We start from the raw sequence: 22574 nt of genomic DNA, 5'->3' as shown, positions 1-22574 counted from the left end.
TTTATTTTTATTAAAATAATGGGTTATCCAATACTGAGGTGGAGCAGCCAATGTTTTTCAAGTCAATATTCAAAGCCATAAGAGGAGTTACATTTTACACGGAAACTTTTAGCTTTTGGAAAGAGAGTGGGGCTCAAATTAAGAACAATGAACACTTGAATTCCAAAGCTGGTTTTGCGATGAAAAAAACCCTAGGTTTGAATTTTCCTACCTTTCATAATATAGGTTTAGTTTCCCTAGTAAAAGTTTCCTCACATTAGGTTATCTCCCTTCTAAACATGAACTTGTATTTTTATTAGTGACATAGTTAAACTTTAAAACTTTACGGATAACAGGATTCTGGCTTTGATGAACACATTGCTAATGATGAACACACTGACTACATGTTTTACATTTAATGGCCTCAAATTTAGAGAACAGCATTATCATTGCATTGTTATAAACCCACCAAATGTGAATTTAAGATCTTTCACACCAGATTAAGCATACATTTTACCAAGGAAAAAAAAAATCACTGTGCCTTTCATATACCTCTTATGCATATAAATGTACACAGTAAACTGATCGAGGCACTCTCAAACGTATTATGTGTCCAATAAAATGTCACAGTAGATCTCTTCTTGAAGTAATCTACTGCAGTATGTAATAAATCTGATGGGTGTTTCACCCAGAGATTTTCAGACCATGCTAAGGAACCTGATTATTATTTATATTTGGAGTGTTGAAAAATTACAGGTTGCATTGGTTGTAGGGTGTAATTAAGGCAGCATTCATGAATTCAGAGCAATGCTGATAGTTTCCACGACTTTTAAAAATGGTTGGAAAAATTCAAATCCAGCCGTTACATAGCTGGGTCAATTTAGTTTTCAGAGAAGATGGAGTGCTCTCTAGTGATTCACTAATACCTCTTAATACTGGTGCTTCAGACAGGTGATGGTCATCAGCAGGTCCTGTGACATACCTGCCAGTCCCATACTGCTCTCCATGAGTCCAGAGCATCCATAAAGGTAATCTACATACATTTCTCTCAGGCACCTAATTTATACCTGATACCGATCTTAAGGACACTGAATCCCACCTTCTGCCTACCTGAAAGCACCTGTCTATGGAGGATAACTTACTTATTCAGGATAGACGTGCATTTGTGAGAATCCAAAGGCTAGATTCCCACATGATGTAAAATGGAAGTCACATACACATTCATCCTTTGCTTCATCATTATCAGAGCATTGTGCTAACCTTACCACACAAACTGAGTATATGAACACAGAAGTAATGATTATTAAATGCCTCTTGGCATTTGAAGTATTTGAACAGGCAACTGAATAATTTGAATAAATAAGTATGACAAGACAGCTAGCTGCCTGTATTCTTGTTATCCTTGTTAGAAAATTTTGCAACCAGATGTTCTTATCCTTAATTTAACACTGGGGGGGAAATACTGCTCTCATCTCTTAAGAAAGTTGCTTTATATGACAACAGTTATTGAGCTTCAGTCCTCAACTTACTGCAAAAATCCCCATGCTTGGTTTTCTATTGCCTGGCTGCAACCTCAGAGCGGCAAAGTCAATTGGAAACAGAAAGCACAGGGATGTAGGCAGAATTCAGATTACATAAATCAGGGATAAGCACACCAAAGCATTAGAGCTGTATATTTTTTACTAACATATCAGATACACTCATTTCTGCATACCATTTGGATAAGAGTTAAAATTCCCATGTCTGCTTTCCATATTTTAAAAATACCTGTTGTGATTGACAGGAAACCATGACAACAGGAAAAACAAATGAAAGGTCTTAAGCAGCAACATTTCATGTGAGCTTTTGCAGCCTGTGCTGTCAGCTCATCTGAAGTGGTGACCACTAAGTGTGTGGAGCACTTAACAGCTCTCATTGCCAGACCTTGCTGACTCACTAAACCACCACTTCTTTAAAAGCATGTTTATCTATAAACTGTGTTTACTCGGAGTTTTTGAAACTCGAAAATTCAACTCTAGAAGAAAAATTATGATCCTGGTGTTTTCTTCTTTAGCGCACTTATCTTGTTTGTTTAACACTGCTGACATATTAAGATTTCCCTTTCAGGATCCACAAAGAAACAGCTTTCCAATATGGCCTTACAATTCATCTCTGGATTCTTAAGGCAGAAATTAGAATAATGCAGCATAAGGTTATGGATGCTATATTCTCCCCTTCCCACTTGTCATCCATTTCTCTGCCATGGCCCTCCACTGCCAGACCTTGACACTGGGACCACCTATTCCGACTCCCAACTCATTCTGCAATATATAATACAAAAGCACTTCATATCAGGTACATTTCAAAAAACTAACATGTTCCAGTGAAGTACTGAGCACACTTTTCCCGCACACTGTGTTGGCCTGAAAGCTATCTTCCATGTTACTGTTTCCACAGAACCACTCCCAAAGGTCTTAAACTCTTACCTGATATTTCTGATCTCATCTTTGATCTTGCTGTGTTTTACTTCTCCAAGAATGGCATGAAAGCAATATTCCTGTATTCTTTTACATTTGAAATCAGCTATATTTCAAAGCTCTGATACCATCAGGACAACTTTATGTCATCTCCAGTGAAATATATCTGCTCAACAGATGTGAAACAGACCTTTCATTTCACTAGTCAGTTTAAAGCCAGGTACATACGTAATTAAATGAAATGGTATTTTGTAAGGATACCCAGGTACTTGCCTGTCAAATCTTCAAAAGCCATAACCTTGTCACTGATCTTCTGCCTCAGGATGATGTTGAATGGTTTGCTTTCCTCAGAAAGGGCTTTAGTGTACAGCGCTACTGCAGCCAGACACAGGAAATATAGGAATGGACACCAAAGAGAGGGCTTTATATTTGTATTTCATCGCTGCAGCCATACTTGTAGATTCCCTTGCAACCAGCATGGCCAGTCAAGAGTGGGAAAGCAGCAGCAATTAATGTATCAATCAGCTCTGTGGATGGAAAGCTTTGATTCTGCACCCCTCTTCGTGACTCCCTAAGCAAGGGAACCTCAACTTAATACCCTAAAGCACCTCAGCAATAGTGATATGCAAGTGCTCAGGCTAAGAAGCACATCAAAAAGGACTTGCATTTCCAGGACCTGCTGCTCTTTCTGCTTTTTGTTTGTATTTCAGTGAGTTTTGTATTTTCAAAAATCAAGGGGAGAAATCAAGAGAACAGCAGAAGGACAATGATGAAGAAATGCTAAAGGAGAGATCAGCCAGAGAAAGGAATGGAACACAGCTGTTAAGCCAAGACAAAAATCTTCTCAGACTTCACTGGGCTTTATTACTCTGATGACTTAAAATTCACCTCTTGAAAAATATTAGGAGGGCCTTATCAAGCAAGAGGGAAAATATATTCACCTCTGTTTCCCCTGCAATCACTAAACCATGAGGCTCGCCTTCTGTTATACTACCTCTCCAGCTATATGAAATTGTCCCAATATAGGCGTACATTTTAGTCATCAAAGCAGCTGAAAACAGTTCCTGGGCCTATCTCTCCACAAACAAGAAGCCACTGCAGGAAGGTAAGCACCAGCCTTAACCCTGCAGCATCTCTCAGGAGTAAAGCCCATGATAGCAGTTACCTGAGTATCTTTCCCACAAAAATCCGTATTTCAACCCAGAACCTGAAGAAAAGCTGATAAAATTTAATGTTTCAGAGATGCAACACTTTGGATACCCTGGGTATAAGAGTGACCGGTGTCAAGATGAACTTCTAAGTGTATGAGGGGTTTTAGTATACCAACATTGGGATGCTAGGAAACGAGACAGCAATGTTCTTCTCAAGCATTTATCGTTGTTTAATTAACTTAATTTTAATCTTAATGCATGCCTCTGCAAGTTGTGTCCAGATGTTCTGTATGCTAAGCTGGAGCACCACCTCTTCCTTCTGGTGTTTGGATAGTATCAGGGAATAAAAGTTATGAAGAGCCCCAGTGCCTCATTGCTGCAAAACCCATTTACGTAAGGCTTACAATATCTATTCCTCAGGTGTTAAAATTTCATTGAAATAAAACAGATACAGTAACAAAGGTATAACTGACAGTTATATTCACAATGTGTTTTTTTTGATTCAACTGTATAAATATTTACTCAGTACAATCTTTCAGAAGATACGCTTAGAAAGTAGTTCATGTTCAAATCCCTGCTTCATTATGATGCTAAAAGAATATTCCCCATACACCACACATCCAAACAGAAAGTAAAGGTAGATATTAAATTTGTCCAGCGGACTGGGAAATAATCAGGAATGCACCATATGCACAGCTGTGCAACAGTGCAGAAGTGCATTTAAGTTGAAGGATTTATTCCCTTGTGGAGCTTCACTTTCATGAGCATCACTCCATACCACAAACTGATCAGCACTCCTGAGCCTCACAGTAGACAACAAAACAACTCATCTTTCCTTGTGCAAAGCTAAGGAGGGAATTAAAGATCTCTCCTCTCTCCCTTGCATCCCCAGGATACCAAAACTGGTATCTCTTGGGTTTCCAGGCAATTTGGCTGGTTTTATACAGTTTTGGAGGGGAAGTTCCTTAAGGTTGCTAATAAAGCAAACTCAGCAGGGAGACTAAAACCAAATTGAGCTCTTCCCATTGCTGCAGGACTACAAGATTACTTCTGTCATTTTACCCCTCCTTAAGCCTTAAACTTGTTCCCAACTTCTATGCAGCATAAGCACAGAGGGGTAACTGAGGTGCAGGGCTGGATCTTGTAACATATTTTTCAGTGCTCAGGTGTTGATGGAGCTGATCTTAGTCACAGACTCAGGAGACACAAAAGCTCTTTTGCCTCAGTACAGCTTGCAGAAAGAACTGAACACAGACGAAGACAGTGAAGAGAATATCTGACCCCACATTCTCAGAGCAGACTTGCATTGCATGTATCATACAGAGATATCTGGCTAATAAAATTCTTCCCTGTGGTAAAATGATTAAGCTATCTCTGGCCAGAGGTCCCAGAGACGTTCACTTGTCTTCAACCCCTTGCACAGCCGCTCAATAGGAAAGCATAATTTAGCCATACAACATTTGATGCAGAACTTAATCTACCTGTCAGACTACAGTAAATGAAGCAAAGACAAACAGTGCTACAATGGGCTAGAAGCAGGACTTGCACACTGATTTTCAAATGGAGAAAAGAATCATAGAACATAATCGTGAAGTTGTTAAGCATTTTCTGAACAATTCAGGGAAAACCCCAGCAATTGCCACACTCAGTAAGAAACCCACTAGAAAAGTAATTTTAAAAATTATTTATATTCCTTTTGCACAATAACAAATATTATTGTCATCTCCAACAGCATGTAAAAAACATTCCTAAAAACATGATGTGTGGGATAACTCTTGCAGTAGAGTGATCTGTACTGAAATTTTAACAACCAACAGCTAATTCAGAAATGGCACAGGAAAAATGGAACAAGTCAGTGGAAAGTATTTGTTCTCTAAGAGTCTAACATCATGCACAAAAGCTGATCAAACCCTGACAGAGTCAGACATACACACACTGACCATTATAGGACTTATTTAATAGCAATACATTACTTACCCACTGTCTCCTGTAACTGATATAACTATCTGTCTAATTCTAAATGTTGCAATTTTCCTATCTGTCAACCTCATTCATGGCTGCTAAACTGTAGAAAGAAACAGAAAACCTAATATATATATATATACACACACACACACACAGACTTATATTGATAAAAGTGATGAACACTGTGGAAATTGCTGTACCAAGTGATCACTTGATACTCAACTGACCAAACCACTGAGTTCAAGTTCCTCACGTGTTTCTAACTAAGCAACAGCACATGATAAAAATCCCTTCTTGATACTTCTTAAATTCAAGGCTATATTCTGCAGCATGAGAACTACACTCCTGTTTAAGCAGGCTGAAATGCAATGTATTAATGGTAATAACAGTATTCAGCTCTCTTTAAAATCCAGTTTCACTACTTGACATCTTCAGGCAATTAATTTTCAAAAGACAGTTAGTTACCTTTTAATTATGAAATCAAATAACCTGACTGATTTTATCATTTCACTGGCACTGTAGGGCAAAATTATGTCTTCTCTTTCCAAAAAACAAGGCAAACTAATTTCAGTTCCAGCTAAGCTACAGTCTTTGTAACTTGGAAACAACAGCTATCATTTTGCCTGGTTTACTATTTATCTATAGAGATTTTCCCAATTCTATTAAACAAACTTTTGATTTAAATTAGCCCCAAATTCAAGTTTTTATAAATATAAGCTCTACTTGAAATGTTTCCATGAATACAAAGATGCTTTCAATAAGAATATTTGTACAGAAGAAATTAACTTTGTGCCTGACATCTCATATCCCAGGCTTCTCTGTTCTGAAACCTTCATTTTTCCTTTTACAAATGTTACAAGACTACAGTCAACTAAATCTGAGGAGAGAAACTGATTTTTAAGTTGTTAAATATGGAAGAAAAAACCCATTATTTTAGCTCAATCCATTTGGATGAGTTTTGCTTTTTATAAGAGAGAATTTGAGGAGTAAGCACCAGTAAGACCCATCCATTTAGTTACTCTTACCTCGATAATATACAAAACCACATTTTTGTAGAAGCAATACAGAATGCATTTGGTAACTCGATTGTAACTCCAAGCACCATGGACCAACAATAGCTTCTCCAAGTAGGCAAACTGAAAGACAGAAAAGAAGTGTTCACATTTATGAAGAATTGCTAAAAAAAAAAAAATGGAATAAAGTAAATCCCTGCCCTCAGGAAAAAATCCTCAAATCAGATATGAAAGCTATTCAAGTGCAAATTTAAATAGCTTAGCCGTATATGCAAAAAACAACATGTAAACAGGTAGCATCCTTCTGAATGTTTTAAAGTGTTCTTTACTGGCTTGTATCAGCAAGAAGTCTTTGACTGGTATTCCATTCTGACAGTTCAAGGGCTTACAAGGTTCAGAGTCTCTTTTCTCTGTGTTAAATGAAGAGTCTAATAATTACAAGTGTCTTGAAATGATATAAAGTGCACAAGGGGGAACAAAAACGGAAAAGAGATGCATAGAGTCATTTACAGAGAATAGATATTTACATTAACATTTCCAGCATACAAAATGTATGTGATCATGTGTTATAGAAAGCACCTAAAATATTGTATAAGGGGCATATATATATATATATATGTAGAAAGGGGCATTTGCCAAAAAGGGCAAGTAAATAAGTCTTGCACAAATGTGTACCTTTTAATGCTAGTTTGAACCACAGATACAGCTCAAACTCAACCTTTTTGAAAATGGAACTTCTATAGAACCAGTCTCATAATCCAGCCTGGGAAATGCATAATTTTCTACTGATGGTTTTGTTAGTCAATTTTTTTACGGCCTGAAGCATTCCTCCTTTGTCCAGCTCCCCAGCTCAAACTGGTGACTGTGTTTACTGTTCAGCACGTGTGTACCTGAAGGCATCTGGGACAGTAAGGTGGGACCACTATTTTGCTTTGCTCCCTTTTCCACAAAGTGACTTCACAGGAAAAGCTTGTCTTCCTAAATTTAGATTCTAGATCATTTATTTCAACTAAAACTTATTTGAAACTGAAAGCTAAAGTAATGAGTTAGGACTGTCAAGAGAGAGCTCTGCTCCCATGCTTTCCAGCACTGAAATCACTGAACCACAAATCCTGTGCCCCTCTCCCATGCATTAGCAACTCAGATTTGTTAGGATATACCAGTAAAGAAGGAGAGAAAACAAAAATGAACCAAGCTTCATGGTTCAGTCTCTGCCCAACTTGAGCCAGGGCTGAAACTGTGAGACTCACAAAGGAGTAGCTGACCTATTAGACACCTAATACCTCAAGTTAATATGCAGGACAGCAACAAGTTTCCTCATCAAAATCACTAACAAAACACATCAGAGGTGATGGGAAACTTGCCATTATGTCCTTAAAAGTCACCCCAAACCTCTTGTAGAGAGTAGTTGGACACACCCTGAAAACTTGTCTGCTGAAACTAAGGATTGGCCATTTTGGATGTAGTCTTCTCTGGAGCTCAGGGCAAGGAAAAATCCTACCATTAATTGTCTCATCTGTGCTCTCATGAAAATGAGTGCATTGCAGAACTGCAGAACACAGCAAGGAAGGTACAGCCTAAATCACGCGCTGAGCCTGCTCACACTGGTGAAGAGTTCCACTACAACATGGCAAAGAATTAAATTTGTTTTGATGCTGAAATTATGCAAACACACAGCTACTGGCATAGAGCAACAGTACAGACAGGGGCTCTACTACAACACTGCCCTTCTTTGGACACTCCTGTATTTAGAGAGTTTTAAATCAGCAGGGAACATTACGACCATCTGGCCAGCCTTCCTGTGAAACAGTCTGTGTAAGTTTTCACAGTCATCTCTATATCGACTCTAGCATAACTTCTTTCATACAGAGATTATCTTCTAGAAAGATACCTCCATCTTGACTGAAGGGTGAGGTGATGGCATGCTGGGGGGTTTTAAGACAGTGAAAATGCATCCTCAATACAAGCCAATTTTTCCAAAGAAGAAAACTGAAACAAGAACATTTGTTGAAGAAGGCAGCTTTCCTAATTAAGAAAAGGGAACAGTCCCTAGACACCAGATGTTCTCCGAATTAAGATGATAAAGCTAGTTACTGAGGAAAAAAGTTATTAAAGTCTATTACTGTCTCACTAAACAGTTAGATCATTTGATTTGGGAATTCTCTAAATAGAGATCAGTGGTACCATTTCATTTCAAGGGAAAAGGATGATTCAAACAGATGCTCCTTGCACCTGTGGAAGCCATTTGGAGTTGAGTCAGACCCAAGATGGCTTTTTATTTTTGTTTGGTTTATGCTTTGATTCTCCCTGGAATCCCGAGTGAGCCTATATAGAGACTTTCTCTTCTATAAGTGCCTACTTCTGGCACCACTGCATTTGAAATACCATTTGAACATGAGATGCTACATTAGAGTGGTCGTCTTAAATTACTCAATAAGAACATACTCTGCCTTCAAGGCATGCACATACAGTAACGCTTTAGTGGGAGTTATATGTCTTTGCTGAAAGAAACATACTCCACGGAGATCGAGTTTTTCTTTTGAACACTTTTTTTTTAAAGCACACATTACCACACAGTATTAGTCTCCCTTACAAGAGGGATTTCTTTATATGTTTTCTAATCGCACAAAGCACTTCTACACAACCACAAAAAATACAGTTCCACAGTGTTTTAGTGATTATTGAAAGCTACAATTCTGTGCTGGTGTGACCAGGTTTTATTTCATATTGAACTAAAAAGATTCATTCCTATGTTCAGTAACTCACTGACTGGAATTTAAACCAAAAGCAACTTCCACATTCTAACACTAAACCAAAATACAGGGGTTTTTGTTAATGCAGAAGCAACACATGAACATGGAATTACTTCTCCAGATTTAATGCTATTGCAACACAAAAGTAATTCAGTGTGTAGGGTCTTCTATGGATAAACTCTCACTGCTTATGCTTAGTTATTAAAATAAAAGTAATAAGTGATCTGAGGAAATCAAAGTAAAGAGCATTCAATTAAATTTTACAGCAGAAGCAACATATAATCCTCAGAAATTAAAAATGAAAAAGTTATTACAAGATACCATGGACAATGATTTTGGCATTCTCTATAATGCTATATATTTGAAATAAGTAACTCTTTATGACAGAGTAAGTACTTGATAGAACTGCCTAAAATTCTCAAGATAAATCTGGTGAAAGGTCTCAGTTATTCAAACCTGATCCTGCGTGTGCTTCATCTGACTGCAGTACAGAGCAGCAATTCGAGAGTGCCACTTTGCTTCTCAGCAGGGTTAACACAATAAACAGTTATCTGTGCAAACAGCACTTATCCAAACCTTTTTAAAACATCACCTGCTACTGAAACTAACAAAAGATGGTAGTATTTTATGTCACTTGGTAGAACAAATCTGCCTACATCCTGCCAGAAGGGAATATTAGCTGAAGTTCAGAGATCACTGAAGAGACAGTGGATTGATCTCTGTTCCATCAGCTCCATCTGTTTTTGCCCTTCATCAGTCTCAAACACATACACAGAGCATTTCAGCTGTAAATAGTATTAAAAGATGTCCAGCAACTGAAGCATCTCCTTCCTTTCTTCTGTTTTTTTTTAAAGTCTTTATTCTACATCTTGGTTTTTCAGTAATACAATAAAAAAGGCAAAAAGGCTTTTAACTCTCCTTTTTAGCTCAAGTAATCAGTGCTGAATTGGATGGAATAGTTTGGGATCACTCACCCAAATAACAATCAAAATAACACATGTAAAATGAAAATGCTGTCCAGCCCTCTAGAACTGTGACCAATTCTTGGATGCATCACAGGGGTAAGGGGAACAAAAATAAAGGAGAAGACACCTCTAAGAACTGCCAAACAGCCAAACTCTCACACACCTGGTTATAACCCCTACTTGTAGTAAGAGAAAAGAGCTTGCATCAAGACAGATAAGTTACTTAAAAGCATATTAACACAAGCACCACAGAAAGTGCTTCCCCCGATTACTCAAGAACCAAGATACTACACAGCTATTAGGAGGAAGCTAAAACTTTGAAGAGAGGTGGAGCTTTGCCCTGAAGAATACAGAACAATAACAAATTCCCAAAATATTCCCAAAATATGTTTTAGACAGGTGCCTTGAAAAGGAAACAAGCAGAGAGGCTTCTAGTTTGAAGGGGAGAAGAAGCCATCAAGCTCTACATTGCTGCACAGTGCATTTCTGACAAGATGATATGGCAGTTGCTCTTTTTTGCATCTGACCTGTGCAATGGCATAATCCGAGCAATTGGTTGCCTGCATGCCCTCATTGCCACTGATCCCCACTCCAACGTGAGCTGTCTGGATCATTCCTACGTCATTGGCACCATCCCCAATGGCAAGTGTTATGGCATTGACGTGTTTCTTGACCATGTCTACTATTTCGGACTTCTGTAGAGGAGATACTCTGAAAAGGAAAGAAAAAGGTGTCAGTTTCTCACATGCTAAGCTATGTGCCTTTCCCAAAAGGACAGCTGTAATCTACATTTAGAAATAATCAAAGGGCAGTTGCTGGGAAGTTTCTTTATTCAACAACTAACTACGCTTCAGAACTTGTGCCAAACTATTTCAGAAGGAAAAAGTAGCTTTAAAAATAGTTTTACATTCTACTTGCTCATATTTGATGCAAAAGAGATCAAACTGATACTAAAGATTTCAAGGTTTTGTTTTCCTTCCACAGCACCTCCTAATACTCTTTGACATACACCAGTGATGCTATATTGCAACACTGGAGAAGTGAGTTTCGTCTTCAGCTATGACAGTTTCCAGATTAACGGTGCAGGCTTCCCTGTCTGCTATCAACACTGCATCACTATCCAGGAGAAGAAAGACCACTAATACATATAGAGACATTTTCAATGGTTTGGCGAAAGGTACCGCAGGCTTACCTTATTATTAAACCACTTCTGTTTAATATATTTATCAGTGATCTCAGTAAGGGGATCGAGGACACCCTCAGTCAGTTTGCAGATGACACCAAGTTCGGTGAGAGTGTTGATCTGCTCAAGGGCAGGAAGGCTCTGCAGAGGGATCTGGACAGGCTGGATTGATGAGTTGAGGCCAATTGTATGAGGCTCAACAAGGTCAAGCACTTTGTCCTGCACTTGGGCCACAACAGCCCCCTGCAGCGCTGCAAGCTGGGGGAAGAGTGCTGGAAAGCTGTCCAGCAAAAAAGGACTGGGGGTATTGGTTGACAATGGCTGAATATGAGCCAGCAGTGTGTCCTAGTGGACAAGGAGGCCAACGGCATCCTGGCTTGTACCAGCAATAGTGTGGCCAGCAGGACCAGGGCAGTGATGGTTTCCCTGTACCCAGCACTGGTGAGGCCACACCTTGAGTCCTGTGTTCAGTTTTGGGCTCCTCACCATGAAGACATTGAGGTGCTGGAGAAAGTCCAGAGAAGGGCAGTGAAGCTGGTGAAGGGGCTGGAGCACAAGTCTTATGAGGAGCAGCTGGGGGAGCTGTGGTTTTTCAGCCTGGAGAAAAGGAGGCTTGGGGCAGGGTAACACACCCTGTCACTCTCTACAGCCATCATCAAAGAGATGGTAGCAAGGTGGGGGTCTCCTGCACCAGGTAAAAAGTGATAACAACAAAAGGAAATGGCCTCAAGTTGTGTCAGGGAAGGTTTCGATTGGATATTAGGAAAAATTGCTTCAGGGAAAGCGTTGACAAGCAAATGGTGGAGTCATCATCCCTGGAAGTATTTAAAAAGCATGTAGATGTGGCACTTAGAGCCATGGCTTAGTGGTGGACTTGTCAGTGTTAGGATGATCTTGAAGGTCTCTTCTAACCTAAATGATTCTATTCCCTCCTCTAGCTTAGCTTCCCATTTGCCAGGCCATCTTTCCAATCTCAGACTATGCACATAGAATCCATCAGAAAGCATAAGGCCACCTCCTAATCTCACACGAGCCTTGTGTGCTGGTGCAACTCTGACTTCAGTGATGATGTTACTCAATTCCAACTCAAAAACAAAAGGCTGACTCCATGACATCTGAATATTCTTATCAAATTTATTGGCAGTTACTTTAACCTGATCCTTCTCTCATTTTATATCAATTTCAAGTCAATAAAAATTCACGGAATTCAAAAGAGTTGAGCTAGTCTAAACCACGCAAAAGTGGAAAAATACTCAGGACTAGGTTTCTAAATTGAATAAGACACCCAAAATGCCCTTTTGTCATGGACAAGGTGGATCAGGTTACCAAATCATGAGGTATTGTGGAAATACCTATGCATAGATTAAACATTTCCATTCTAACCCTATCTGTACAAACAACTCTAATTCCTTTCCCCATCACTTTTACTTATAGTTCCAAATTATTTTATATTTCCTTAAATAAAGCTTTAGACAAAACTTGTCCACATCTCAAGTCAGTCACAAATCACTCAAGAAAAAGAATGTAACTGATATCTAAAAGCTTTACTATTAAAATAAGGGGAGAATGGGGAGCTTGGGGAATAGGGAAGACAGAAGGTTTTTTACATGGCATTTTTTCTAGAGGCTACTTCCTGTGCGAGCAACTTACACAGTCCTTTAATACATCCAACTGGATTACTTCTGATCAAAAAAAGCAGATCTATCTTGTTCAGCATTATGTTTTATGGCCTTGATTTTGTTGAGTAAATACCTAAATATGTATTTTATTAGTAAATCACTCTTAAAATAACTTGATGGGTAATCTGGGGAAAAAGAAATTTGCTGGGCTGAAACTTCACATGTGAATTAAACCACCTGAGAAGCCTAGCAGCTGTCCTGTTCCTAAAAGCCAAATACAGGAAAAAGATGACTGAGCCATAAAATTTACTTAATACCATTGGATAGATTTATGAAGCACTCTGTTACCTGGCAGGGAAAACACCACTGGGCACTATAGAGGCCCAGTTAAATTACCAACACAAAACCCCAATGCACTTACCAAGCTAGGGTGCATGAAAGGTGTTGGTTTGTAATTATAAAGCAGTTCTATCATCCACAAGCTCTCCTCCCTCTCCCCCAATATTCACACAATAAAATACTGAAGTATGGAGCAAGGAGTCAAAGAGACTTCAAGCCACAAAATGTGCACTCCAGAGGGACATGGAGCCAGTTCTGCAGGGCTTGGATTGATAAGCACGCAGACCCCCCCTTACCAGCCCCAGGGGCACCTCCAGTGCACAGGACCATATACATTTGGCAGTCCCCTCTTGCAATTATTCTTCATAGCAGAGTACTACGCATATCTGCTAACACCCTTTTCAGGCATACACATCCCTCGGAAGCTCAGTTTCTCTTCACTTCTCGGTTATGTAGCAACAGAAATAGCTAAGAAGCTCCCTAGTTTCAAAAATGCTTAAAGGAGCACAGGAAGGAAAAAGGACAGAACGTGAACAGCATCTCTGATTCTGTAGTTTAAACAGACACTTCAGTCATGACCAAAATGTGGCAGAGATGCTGAAGCTTGTTCCAGTGCAGTTTAGCTGGGACAGGTCAAGCAAGCTAACATAGCCTGTATTCACTCCTGTGCCTGCAGTGTAGGTGTGGCTTCAGATTTTAAGTCAACTTCGCCATTAATGACAATTGTGACAATGATTACTTGGCAAGTCAATGGAATGTCTCTACAGAAATACATTTATCAACTACTATATAATGTACACAGAGTATGCTTTTACTGTCTTGACCAAATTAAATTTAATCATACCCACAGTTATATAACACTCAGTTAATGTTTAACATCCCTATTTGCCTAATAAGACTAAACAAACTACCAGAAACACTACATATGCATTTCAAATACCACAAATATTTATGCACTTGGTTTAAGAAGATGAAATCTAAGACAAGACTTCAGCACGAAGTGTTACTTCATTATAGTTGTTTCTTCTAAAAAGCAGCTTTTTAGCAAGCATCCTCTTTGACACTTTCCCCATCAAATACAGCCCACAACTCCAGAGAATACATTTTGCTGCACTACAGAAGTTGCAAATTGAGATGGCTACTGATTTCCTGAGGGGTTTTACACCCCTCCTCCTTCAACTCACTCTCTCAGCCTCCAAACCTCTTCTGCTCCTAATAATCTCTTTGGTACCAACACAGTGCATTAGATAACATTAAGCCCCTTAGCCAGATGATCAGAGCTGTGGTCCAATTCTCCACATTTGGTAAGCTGTCTACATGAATGACTGAAGATTATAGCACAGGATACTATTAACGTGCAGCTTCCCCCAGGTGATATCTTGGAAGGGGAAGAGGAATAGCCAAGTTCACAAAGATTGCAGACAAATGTATAAGTTCAAAGTAAAAAGTGCACGAAAAGAACTAACTATTTGGAAAATAAAATTCTGCAATGACAGGCAACTATTGGTACTTATCATTTGATGGAACATCCCTGGCTTTCACAGCAGAGCTCACTGCAGCAACATCAGGATATACGCCTTGCCTTGATATACACCCAAGTAAGAATTAAGTTGTGAATAAAACATCAGTTGCATCCAAATCATCTGCTTACTCATGTACTCATTCACTGATCAGACAGCAATGCTTCTTAGTTCTTTGAGTGCAACTCAAGAGTTCACTGGAAATATTTGTTATAACTGAAGTTATTTTTATTACCTCTGCTGAAAAACATGTTTCCCAACAGATACAATCGACTTCTTGTAGACTGGTTGTCTCTTTTACATATACTGTGGGGAAAAAAAGTCAAGTTTCAAGAATCACAACTGTAGCTGCCAGATCGAGTCTTCAGATTCTTGCTCAAACTGCTTCCCTGACAATCTGAATTTAACCTACTCAGGCTGCAGAGAGCCTGAGCTCAAGACTTCACCTTTATAAAGTGTTTAGCATTCAACATCTAGCTTTGCAATATAAAGTGTTCACGGATGATGGAAGGGATATATGAAGTTAAGTGTCAGCCATACAACTGTTCTGGTCCTCGCCCACCTCTGGGACTTTCTTCCAGTAGTCTTGCTCTTGAAAGAGTAAAAGCTAATACAGAAAAATAGAAGGTTCTCTTCGGACTCAAACCTGCTTAGTCTTTATCAGCACCTTTAACAGATTAACACAGAAAGGAGTTTCCATCCTGAAGGGATGACTAATGCCTTCATACCACATCGCTTCCTCTGTAATGGGACAGGTGGAAGCAAGAGAGGATACAAAGAAGTATACCTTGTGAAGAAACTGGGAAAGAAATACAGCCCAGAGACAGGGATTCTCAGGAAGATATGGACCTAACTATCCTTAGATCACTTAAATTCACAGTGGAAGGAGGTAAGGGGGCAAGTACTTTTCAGATAACGAAGTACTATACTGTTACTATCAGTAAATACTTAAACGTCCCTCTTGAATTTAGAGGAAGCTCATGAAGAAACAGCACAGGACACAGCACAGAGCAGTAACACAGATGGTTTCCACAGAGGATGTTTTAAGTGGCTTCCCACTGACTTCTGCAGAGCAGCGCCAAATAGCTTTAAACATTTAGTCTGCATTTACTTCTTAAGGCTGAGTACAAATTCTTATGAGCAAACTTCTTACCTGATATGTTTTGCCTGTTCAGAACAATTCTACTTATATGGTTTAGTCTTAGGTAGCCCTGTAAGGAGCAGGGAGCTGGACTCTATCGTTATGGGTCCTTCAAACTTGAGATATTCTGTGATTTGACTCAGCATTTTGCTGGGAGGTCTGGTCAGCCTTACTTTATTTTTTTAAGAGAGTTTAAACAAGATGAAAATCTTCCAATTTTTTTCATCATGAATACTTTATGGGACAACCAGAGTAATTCATAAATTCTGTCATAATACAGTGAAAGATTTCACCAAGAAAAAAACCAAACAAAACAAAACCAACAACCTCCCCCCCCAAACCAACAGTGAAGTGATATTTTAAAAATAAGTATCAAACATTCTGTTTAGAAACTCATTTCAGTACTAAAATTTTTTAAAACCCAAAAAGTAAGTAGAAGCAAAACATGCAAACATCAATTTTAACCCAGCAAAGCAAAGCAATAGAGCTTTAATTTTTAATGTACTTCAACTGATTTAAAACAATCAACTCCTTTACTGCATACTTTCTGCAATCTGGCAAGGCAGCTATTCCTCTTATTCCCAGACTATATCTCATACATCAAGACAGATGCAGTCACACACGAGATGGGAAGGATGCAATCAGCACAAATAGCCCAATATCACATTGGTCAGCTACACTCCGCATGATACTGTCAGGAAGAAGTGATGAACAGTTTCTTAATTCTGTTCCTTTGTGTATCTGTATTTATTGCAGTTACAGACACATGACAGCAACTGAAAATAATACTTTTCACACAAGGTCCTTAAACTACAGCTGCTTAAACTGCAGACATTTTGAAGAATACAGAACTAAACCACAGCTCAGAAATAGAAATGCAGTATTTTGGAAAATAATTAGTTTTATTTATTGCATTGAAGCCTAAAGGACCAAATGAAGACAGTGTTCTGATAGAGAACTAGCAACTGCAACTATCAACTCTTTATAAAAAGAGACATGATTAATAAAGAACAAAATAAGTGAACTCTATTAGAATCCTTTTATCTGTAAGATATAGGCACAAAAAAGAGTTGGTTATAAGAGATCAGTTTATATCCAGCCCATCTTACAAGGACCATGAAGAGACAAGCTCTTCCACACCTAAGCAAGGCACAGTTTGATACCTAATCTCAGCCATCTCCTCTGTTCTGTCTACATGTATTGGTTTTTGGGGGGACTTGTTTGTGTCCTTTCCACAAAAAAAAAAAAAAAAGAGACTAAAACATTTCTGTTGAAGACTGCATACATTCAACACCCGCAATTCAATACAAAATTAAAAATAAGGACATTCTTACCCACATTTTAAATTTTTAATGTTTACTTGTTCAAAGAGGAAGGCAAAAAAGGAAGCTGTTTCAAGTGTTACTTTCTTCAGCTTCCATGCTGTAACAGGTATAAACAAAGGCATTAATGTCTTTAACATGAAACGTGAATTTGATACTCTACTTCCTTGAAATGCCTTGTTAATGCAACACAAAAGGCCCTTAAGAGTCTACCCTTTATTGCAGTGAACATGATTTTACCCTATTCCATCATAAAATACACTAGTACTTCAAAAAGCTCAGTGACCTCATCTTCAAAAAAGGCAGATGAGAGACAGCCCAGAAAGCTGACAGCTATCAATACTGTCATATAAGTGTATGCATTGGTTCCCAGAAAAATAAGAAAGATAAATTAACACACCACTAACAGTAATGCTCAGAAAGAAAGGAATGTTACAATGGCATCATATTTAGCAGTTCTTAATTACAGTGATTTATCCTGACATACATCAGGATGCAGATCTCAACCATGTGTCATCCAAACAAGGGTTAGGCTTGAATTGCAGTCATCATGCTCTTGAGATATCTTGGATAGACTTCTGTGTAACCCACACAGAAGAAAAGTGAACAAAAGCACATACACATCACACTGATTCAAAGTGTGCATCACATCGAATGGTTTATACTTACTAATTGCTCTGAAACTCCTTCCCCTGCTGACAGCTTTCATAGGGACTGGCTCTGGTGCAGTACAGAGAGCCAGCACAACTCTGGAGACAGCACTGAGTGAAATGATGGATAATTTAACGTTCATAAAAAAAGCACCAAGGGTAGTTGGTGTATCCAACTACATTTATGTGTTTTCAACAGAGACATCTCTATCTTCACTTATCATGCCACTTTTTTTTTTTAATAGTCAATGGAAAGAAACAGACAGTTCTAGAGTGCAATTCATCGGGCTTTAGACATGTACTTTCAGGTTGTAGTTCATCTCCTCTTAAAAATACCCTTTTCAATAACTCATTTGCCATTCACAGTTGCCACTGAAATGATCTCCAGAGGACAAGGGTTAGGAAATAGTCCCTTTATAAGCTGGATTCAATATATTAAACAGTGTGATATAATACACAACACTTCAGTGAACACAGGATTAAATTTCAAGTCAGCATCTTCTTCCTCTCCCTGCACATTTCTGTCTTGATTGCCCTTCCTCCAGCCTGTTTTATGGCACAACGATTAAAGAGGGAAAGTCTAGTTCAGAAAACAAATTATTTGCAAAGTGATGAGTTGGCATAAGCACAGTGTTGAATGAGAGACTATTTTGCATTTTTAACTATAATGGTCACTAGTGGCAACACATATAATACATTTTTAAAGTGAAATTAATGTATCAAATTAATTTTGGGCTTCCCTCACCCCAAGCTGATCAGGGCACATTCATTTCCATGCTAATCAGCCTGAGCAGCTCTCACGCAACACAGAAATTGGCCTTTTTCTAATGACAGAGCAAAAAAATTTCAATCTGCAAAACATACAGATTAGTGCCTTTATAACCTTGAAGGCATGCACAGAGAGCAAGCACCCATGTGTTTCACAGAGCAGAGCAGTTTACAGAATTTTGCAATGCACGGTGAGATTAAGTGACAATTAACACTATGCCCATTAATAAGCACATCAGCCCATTTATCAAGGCTCTGCCCTGCAGTAAAGCCAAAAGACCCAATGGAAGAGCCAGGGTGAGCACCTGCCTCTAGAAACAGAATAGCAATACTGTAGTAGCATCAACCACACCACACAGGCAGCAATCATGGAATCACTGAATCATTAAAGCTGGAAAAGATATCCAAGATCATCAAGTCCAACCATTAATCTAACACTTCCAAGTCCACCACTAAACCATGTCCCTAAAGTACCACATCTACCTGTCTTTTAAATACCTACTGGGATGGTGACTCAACCACTTCCCCGGGCTGCCTGTTCCAATGCCTGACAACCCTTTCAATGAAAAATTTTCTCCTAATATCCAATCTAAACCTCACCTGGCAAAACTTGAGGCCACCTTCTCTTCTCCTGTCACTTATTACCTGGGAGAAGAGAACAATGTGCACCTCCCTACAACCTCCTTTCAGGAGCCTGACAGGTGCTCTCCTCCTCCACTCTAACCACAGCTCAGAAATACAAAATAAAGCAGCTTTGGAGAGCATTACTGTTGTAAACTACTACTGCTTTCAGGATCATATACCTAAGAAACAAACCACAAACCCTGATGTGGAAGGAAGATGAAGGGATATGTAGCTAGCAGATTTGAGAGAGTCTGCCATCAGCAGCACCACAACCACCGACAGATTTTTTTTTTTTCATTCTGAGTTCCAGTAACTCTGCATGATTTATTTTTCACCCTTTCTATGAAATGTTTCCTGGAATTTAATGTAAGAATACATATAAGCGATCAACTTGCAACTACACATTATTGTTAAAAAGCCTAGGATTTCTGAATTACATGCTCCTGGAATAGATAAACAGACACAATTTGGAGCCAGGTATCTTAGCCAGTAATTATGGTCACAGGGCTGCAATCATGTGGAGGACCCACTATCCAAAGTTAAAGTACCACATCGGTAAAAATGTGAAATTTTCAATTTCAGAGTTACCGGTATACCTGAAAAATCAGGGTCATCATGTATCAGGGAAGAAAGGTGAGATCCCAAAATTTTCATTACAACACCACCAAAATGCAAGTTATTTTCCATCCTTCCCTGAAGTTCAGTCTCTATTTAACAAGAGCAAAACGCCTACAAGCAAAGTCCCTAAATCATTAACATTTAGAAAAAAAAAAACCCTGAACTTCTACTTTCCATAATCTCTCCACAGTTGGGGAAGCTGAGCACCAGGGTGTTCCCACTAAGATTAAAAATAAAAATTCAGAAACAACTTTTATATAAAAAAGACAATGACAACCGAAAGTCTGACCGGGATCAGCTCAGTCTTGGTCAACTATTAAATCCGTGCTCTGTCCAAAGCCAGGTTAGGTATTAACTTACAGGAGAACATTCACAGCATTCTCACAACTCCCAAACACAAGCTGAAAAAAAGGATCTTGACATTAACCTCTAACGTCAGATTCAATACAAGCAATACTGCTCTAGAATATTACTGCTTTCTTTTTCCTCCTTTCCCTCCTCATGCTTTTCTTAGCAAAGTCAGTTATACATTAAGTTCACGATTAAACCAAAGCATTAAAGTACAGCATGTAGGGGTAAGAGGGTGCTTTCGTACTCATCAGCCACCACCTCTACTATAAGTTAATATGACCAAATTTACATCAAGAAGATATATTAATAGTATCTCTGCATATAGCCACCCACTAACATGGCCATATTCTAGGGCACCTGTAACCCTCACACATGGTTCAACATATCCATATCTTGTTTAAGGTGTGGAAATGTCCTGTGGCTTATGAAAACAACTTTGATTAATAGTAGCTGCCTCTGTAACAGCAAAACAGAAAAACAGCAGAATGAACACAACTATATTGGTCCCCTGCACCTCTGTTTGTCAAGCACCTTTCAAGTGTGAGGACTCTGTTGCAGAGAAGAGCGCATGAAACTAAAGCCATACACACTGTCACATGAATCCTAAGTACACCACTTGCTGTAACAGTGTTGGCAACTGTTGGGCAAAAAGAGGCCAATCTGGTCCAGTCTCACCTCTACCAAGGTGCTTGAGCAGACTGCCCCCAGAAGTTTGTGCAAGTATTTTGGTGCAGTCCAGGCAGAGTCAGAGAGTACTTCAACAGCACAGGACGAACACACACAGTCCAGTGTTCATGCTTGCTTCTTACTGCTCTTATTAAGTGTATATATGGACAGCCTGAAGTGCCTCACACACAAGGAGAAGCCTCACAAAACACAGTTTCCTCTGTTTTCCCAAACTTTCACTGACTTCAGAATTATGCCTCTTGAAAGCTCCACACTGGCCACCTTGCTGTTACTGAAAGGGATCTTAAATGGTTTTGATAAAAAAAAATGCATCAAAAAAATTACAGGTCTGATTTCTTGAATGTGTCTCAACTCTCAGAGCTGTTTTTCTTTTCCACATATGATTTTTAGTTTTATTCTCATCCATATTTCTGACCACAGGATCCAGCCATACCAGTACAGATGGAGCTTTGCACAAGACAGTGCTCCATGGAGTACAGAGAGTCAAAAAAAGCACAAATATTGTGCTTAATATCTCAAACACATCAACAATTTTGCTTCCTGAATTAGGTTAAGAATACAGAACTAGGAGCCAAGTCCTCAGAATGTCAGACATTCGCATCTTTACAGAAAGGACGCAAAATGCTGCAGTTCCAGTTTGGTAACATACGTGCCCCTGTCTCACAGGACATGCTTAGTTAATACTAAGTAATTGCTGCCAGGATAGATCGTGCTTTCCACCACCCCTTCTATTTAAGGGAATAAAGACAGACATATGAACAATTATACGTAAAGAGCTTTGAACAGCATAGAGAAAATAAGTGCATTTAAGTTAATCTTTTCCTGAAAGCTAGCAGAAGGACATTGCCTAAAGGACCTTCTTTCCTGGAGAGAAAACCAGCTTTGAAACATTTCAGCGGGCATTATAATGAGCCCTTTCCTATTAACTAGTGGTCTTTTAAGGTGAACTGTTGGGCAAATGAGAGGCAGCATGAAGTACCAGTGCATTACTGGGGACAGAGAAGAGCAGATTTCTTCCACATACACTTCTGTACCATATGTACTCTTAGAAGAGAGGTGTCCTCTCACTGCTACAATGATTTTTAAGCACTGGCCTGCTTCAGAACATTAGTGCCAAAGTAATGCTGAATTACTTTGGAAAGGATTACAAGGAAATTTGAAGTATCAGACAGAGCTACCTTATTATTGCTAATGTAACACTTAGATCATCCATAGCCTTGGCTACAACTGGAAGAGCTAAATGAGCCAGACCACGTGAAACATCTCGTTAAAAAGATACCATGGAAATTGAGACAAAAAAGGAATTGCTAGAAGTCAAACTGTATTCACTGACACTCTTCATTACTCAAACCAGATTAGAAGTAAAAAACCTGGGAGGAAAAACGATGAGTTCCCCAGTGCTGAAAAACAGGCTCTAAAGGAAATAGGAAAGCAGTTTTTTTGAGTTAGATAGGATACTCTCCACATGTA

General features: G+C 38.9%; 1 protein-coding gene across 6 annotated transcripts in view; it reads right to left on the bottom strand.

The window, feature by feature from the left end:
• The window catches only part of ATP8A2 (ATPase phospholipid transporting 8A2), a 329286-nt gene that overhangs the window by 147410 nt on the left and 159302 nt on the right, over positions 1-22574 (bottom strand). For all 6 annotated transcript variants that reach the window (XM_027677856.1, XM_027677860.1, XM_027677858.1 and 3 more), the window contains 2 exons: positions 10810-10993; positions 6577-6687 (listed from right to left, as the gene is read on the bottom strand). In XM_027677856.1, coding sequence (XP_027533657.1) covers positions 6577-6687; positions 10810-10993 — 295 coding nt within the window. The remainder of the gene's footprint in view (positions 1-6576; positions 6688-10809; positions 10994-22574) is intronic.

Source organism: Neopelma chrysocephalum, unplaced genomic scaffold (assembly GCF_003984885.1).
Source record: "Neopelma chrysocephalum unplaced genomic scaffold, ASM398488v2 Primary Assembly neopelma1_43, whole genome shotgun sequence".
Lineage (NCBI taxonomy): Eukaryota > Metazoa > Chordata > Aves > Passeriformes > Pipridae > Neopelma > Neopelma chrysocephalum.
This window is presented reverse-complemented; position numbering and strand designations above follow the sequence as displayed.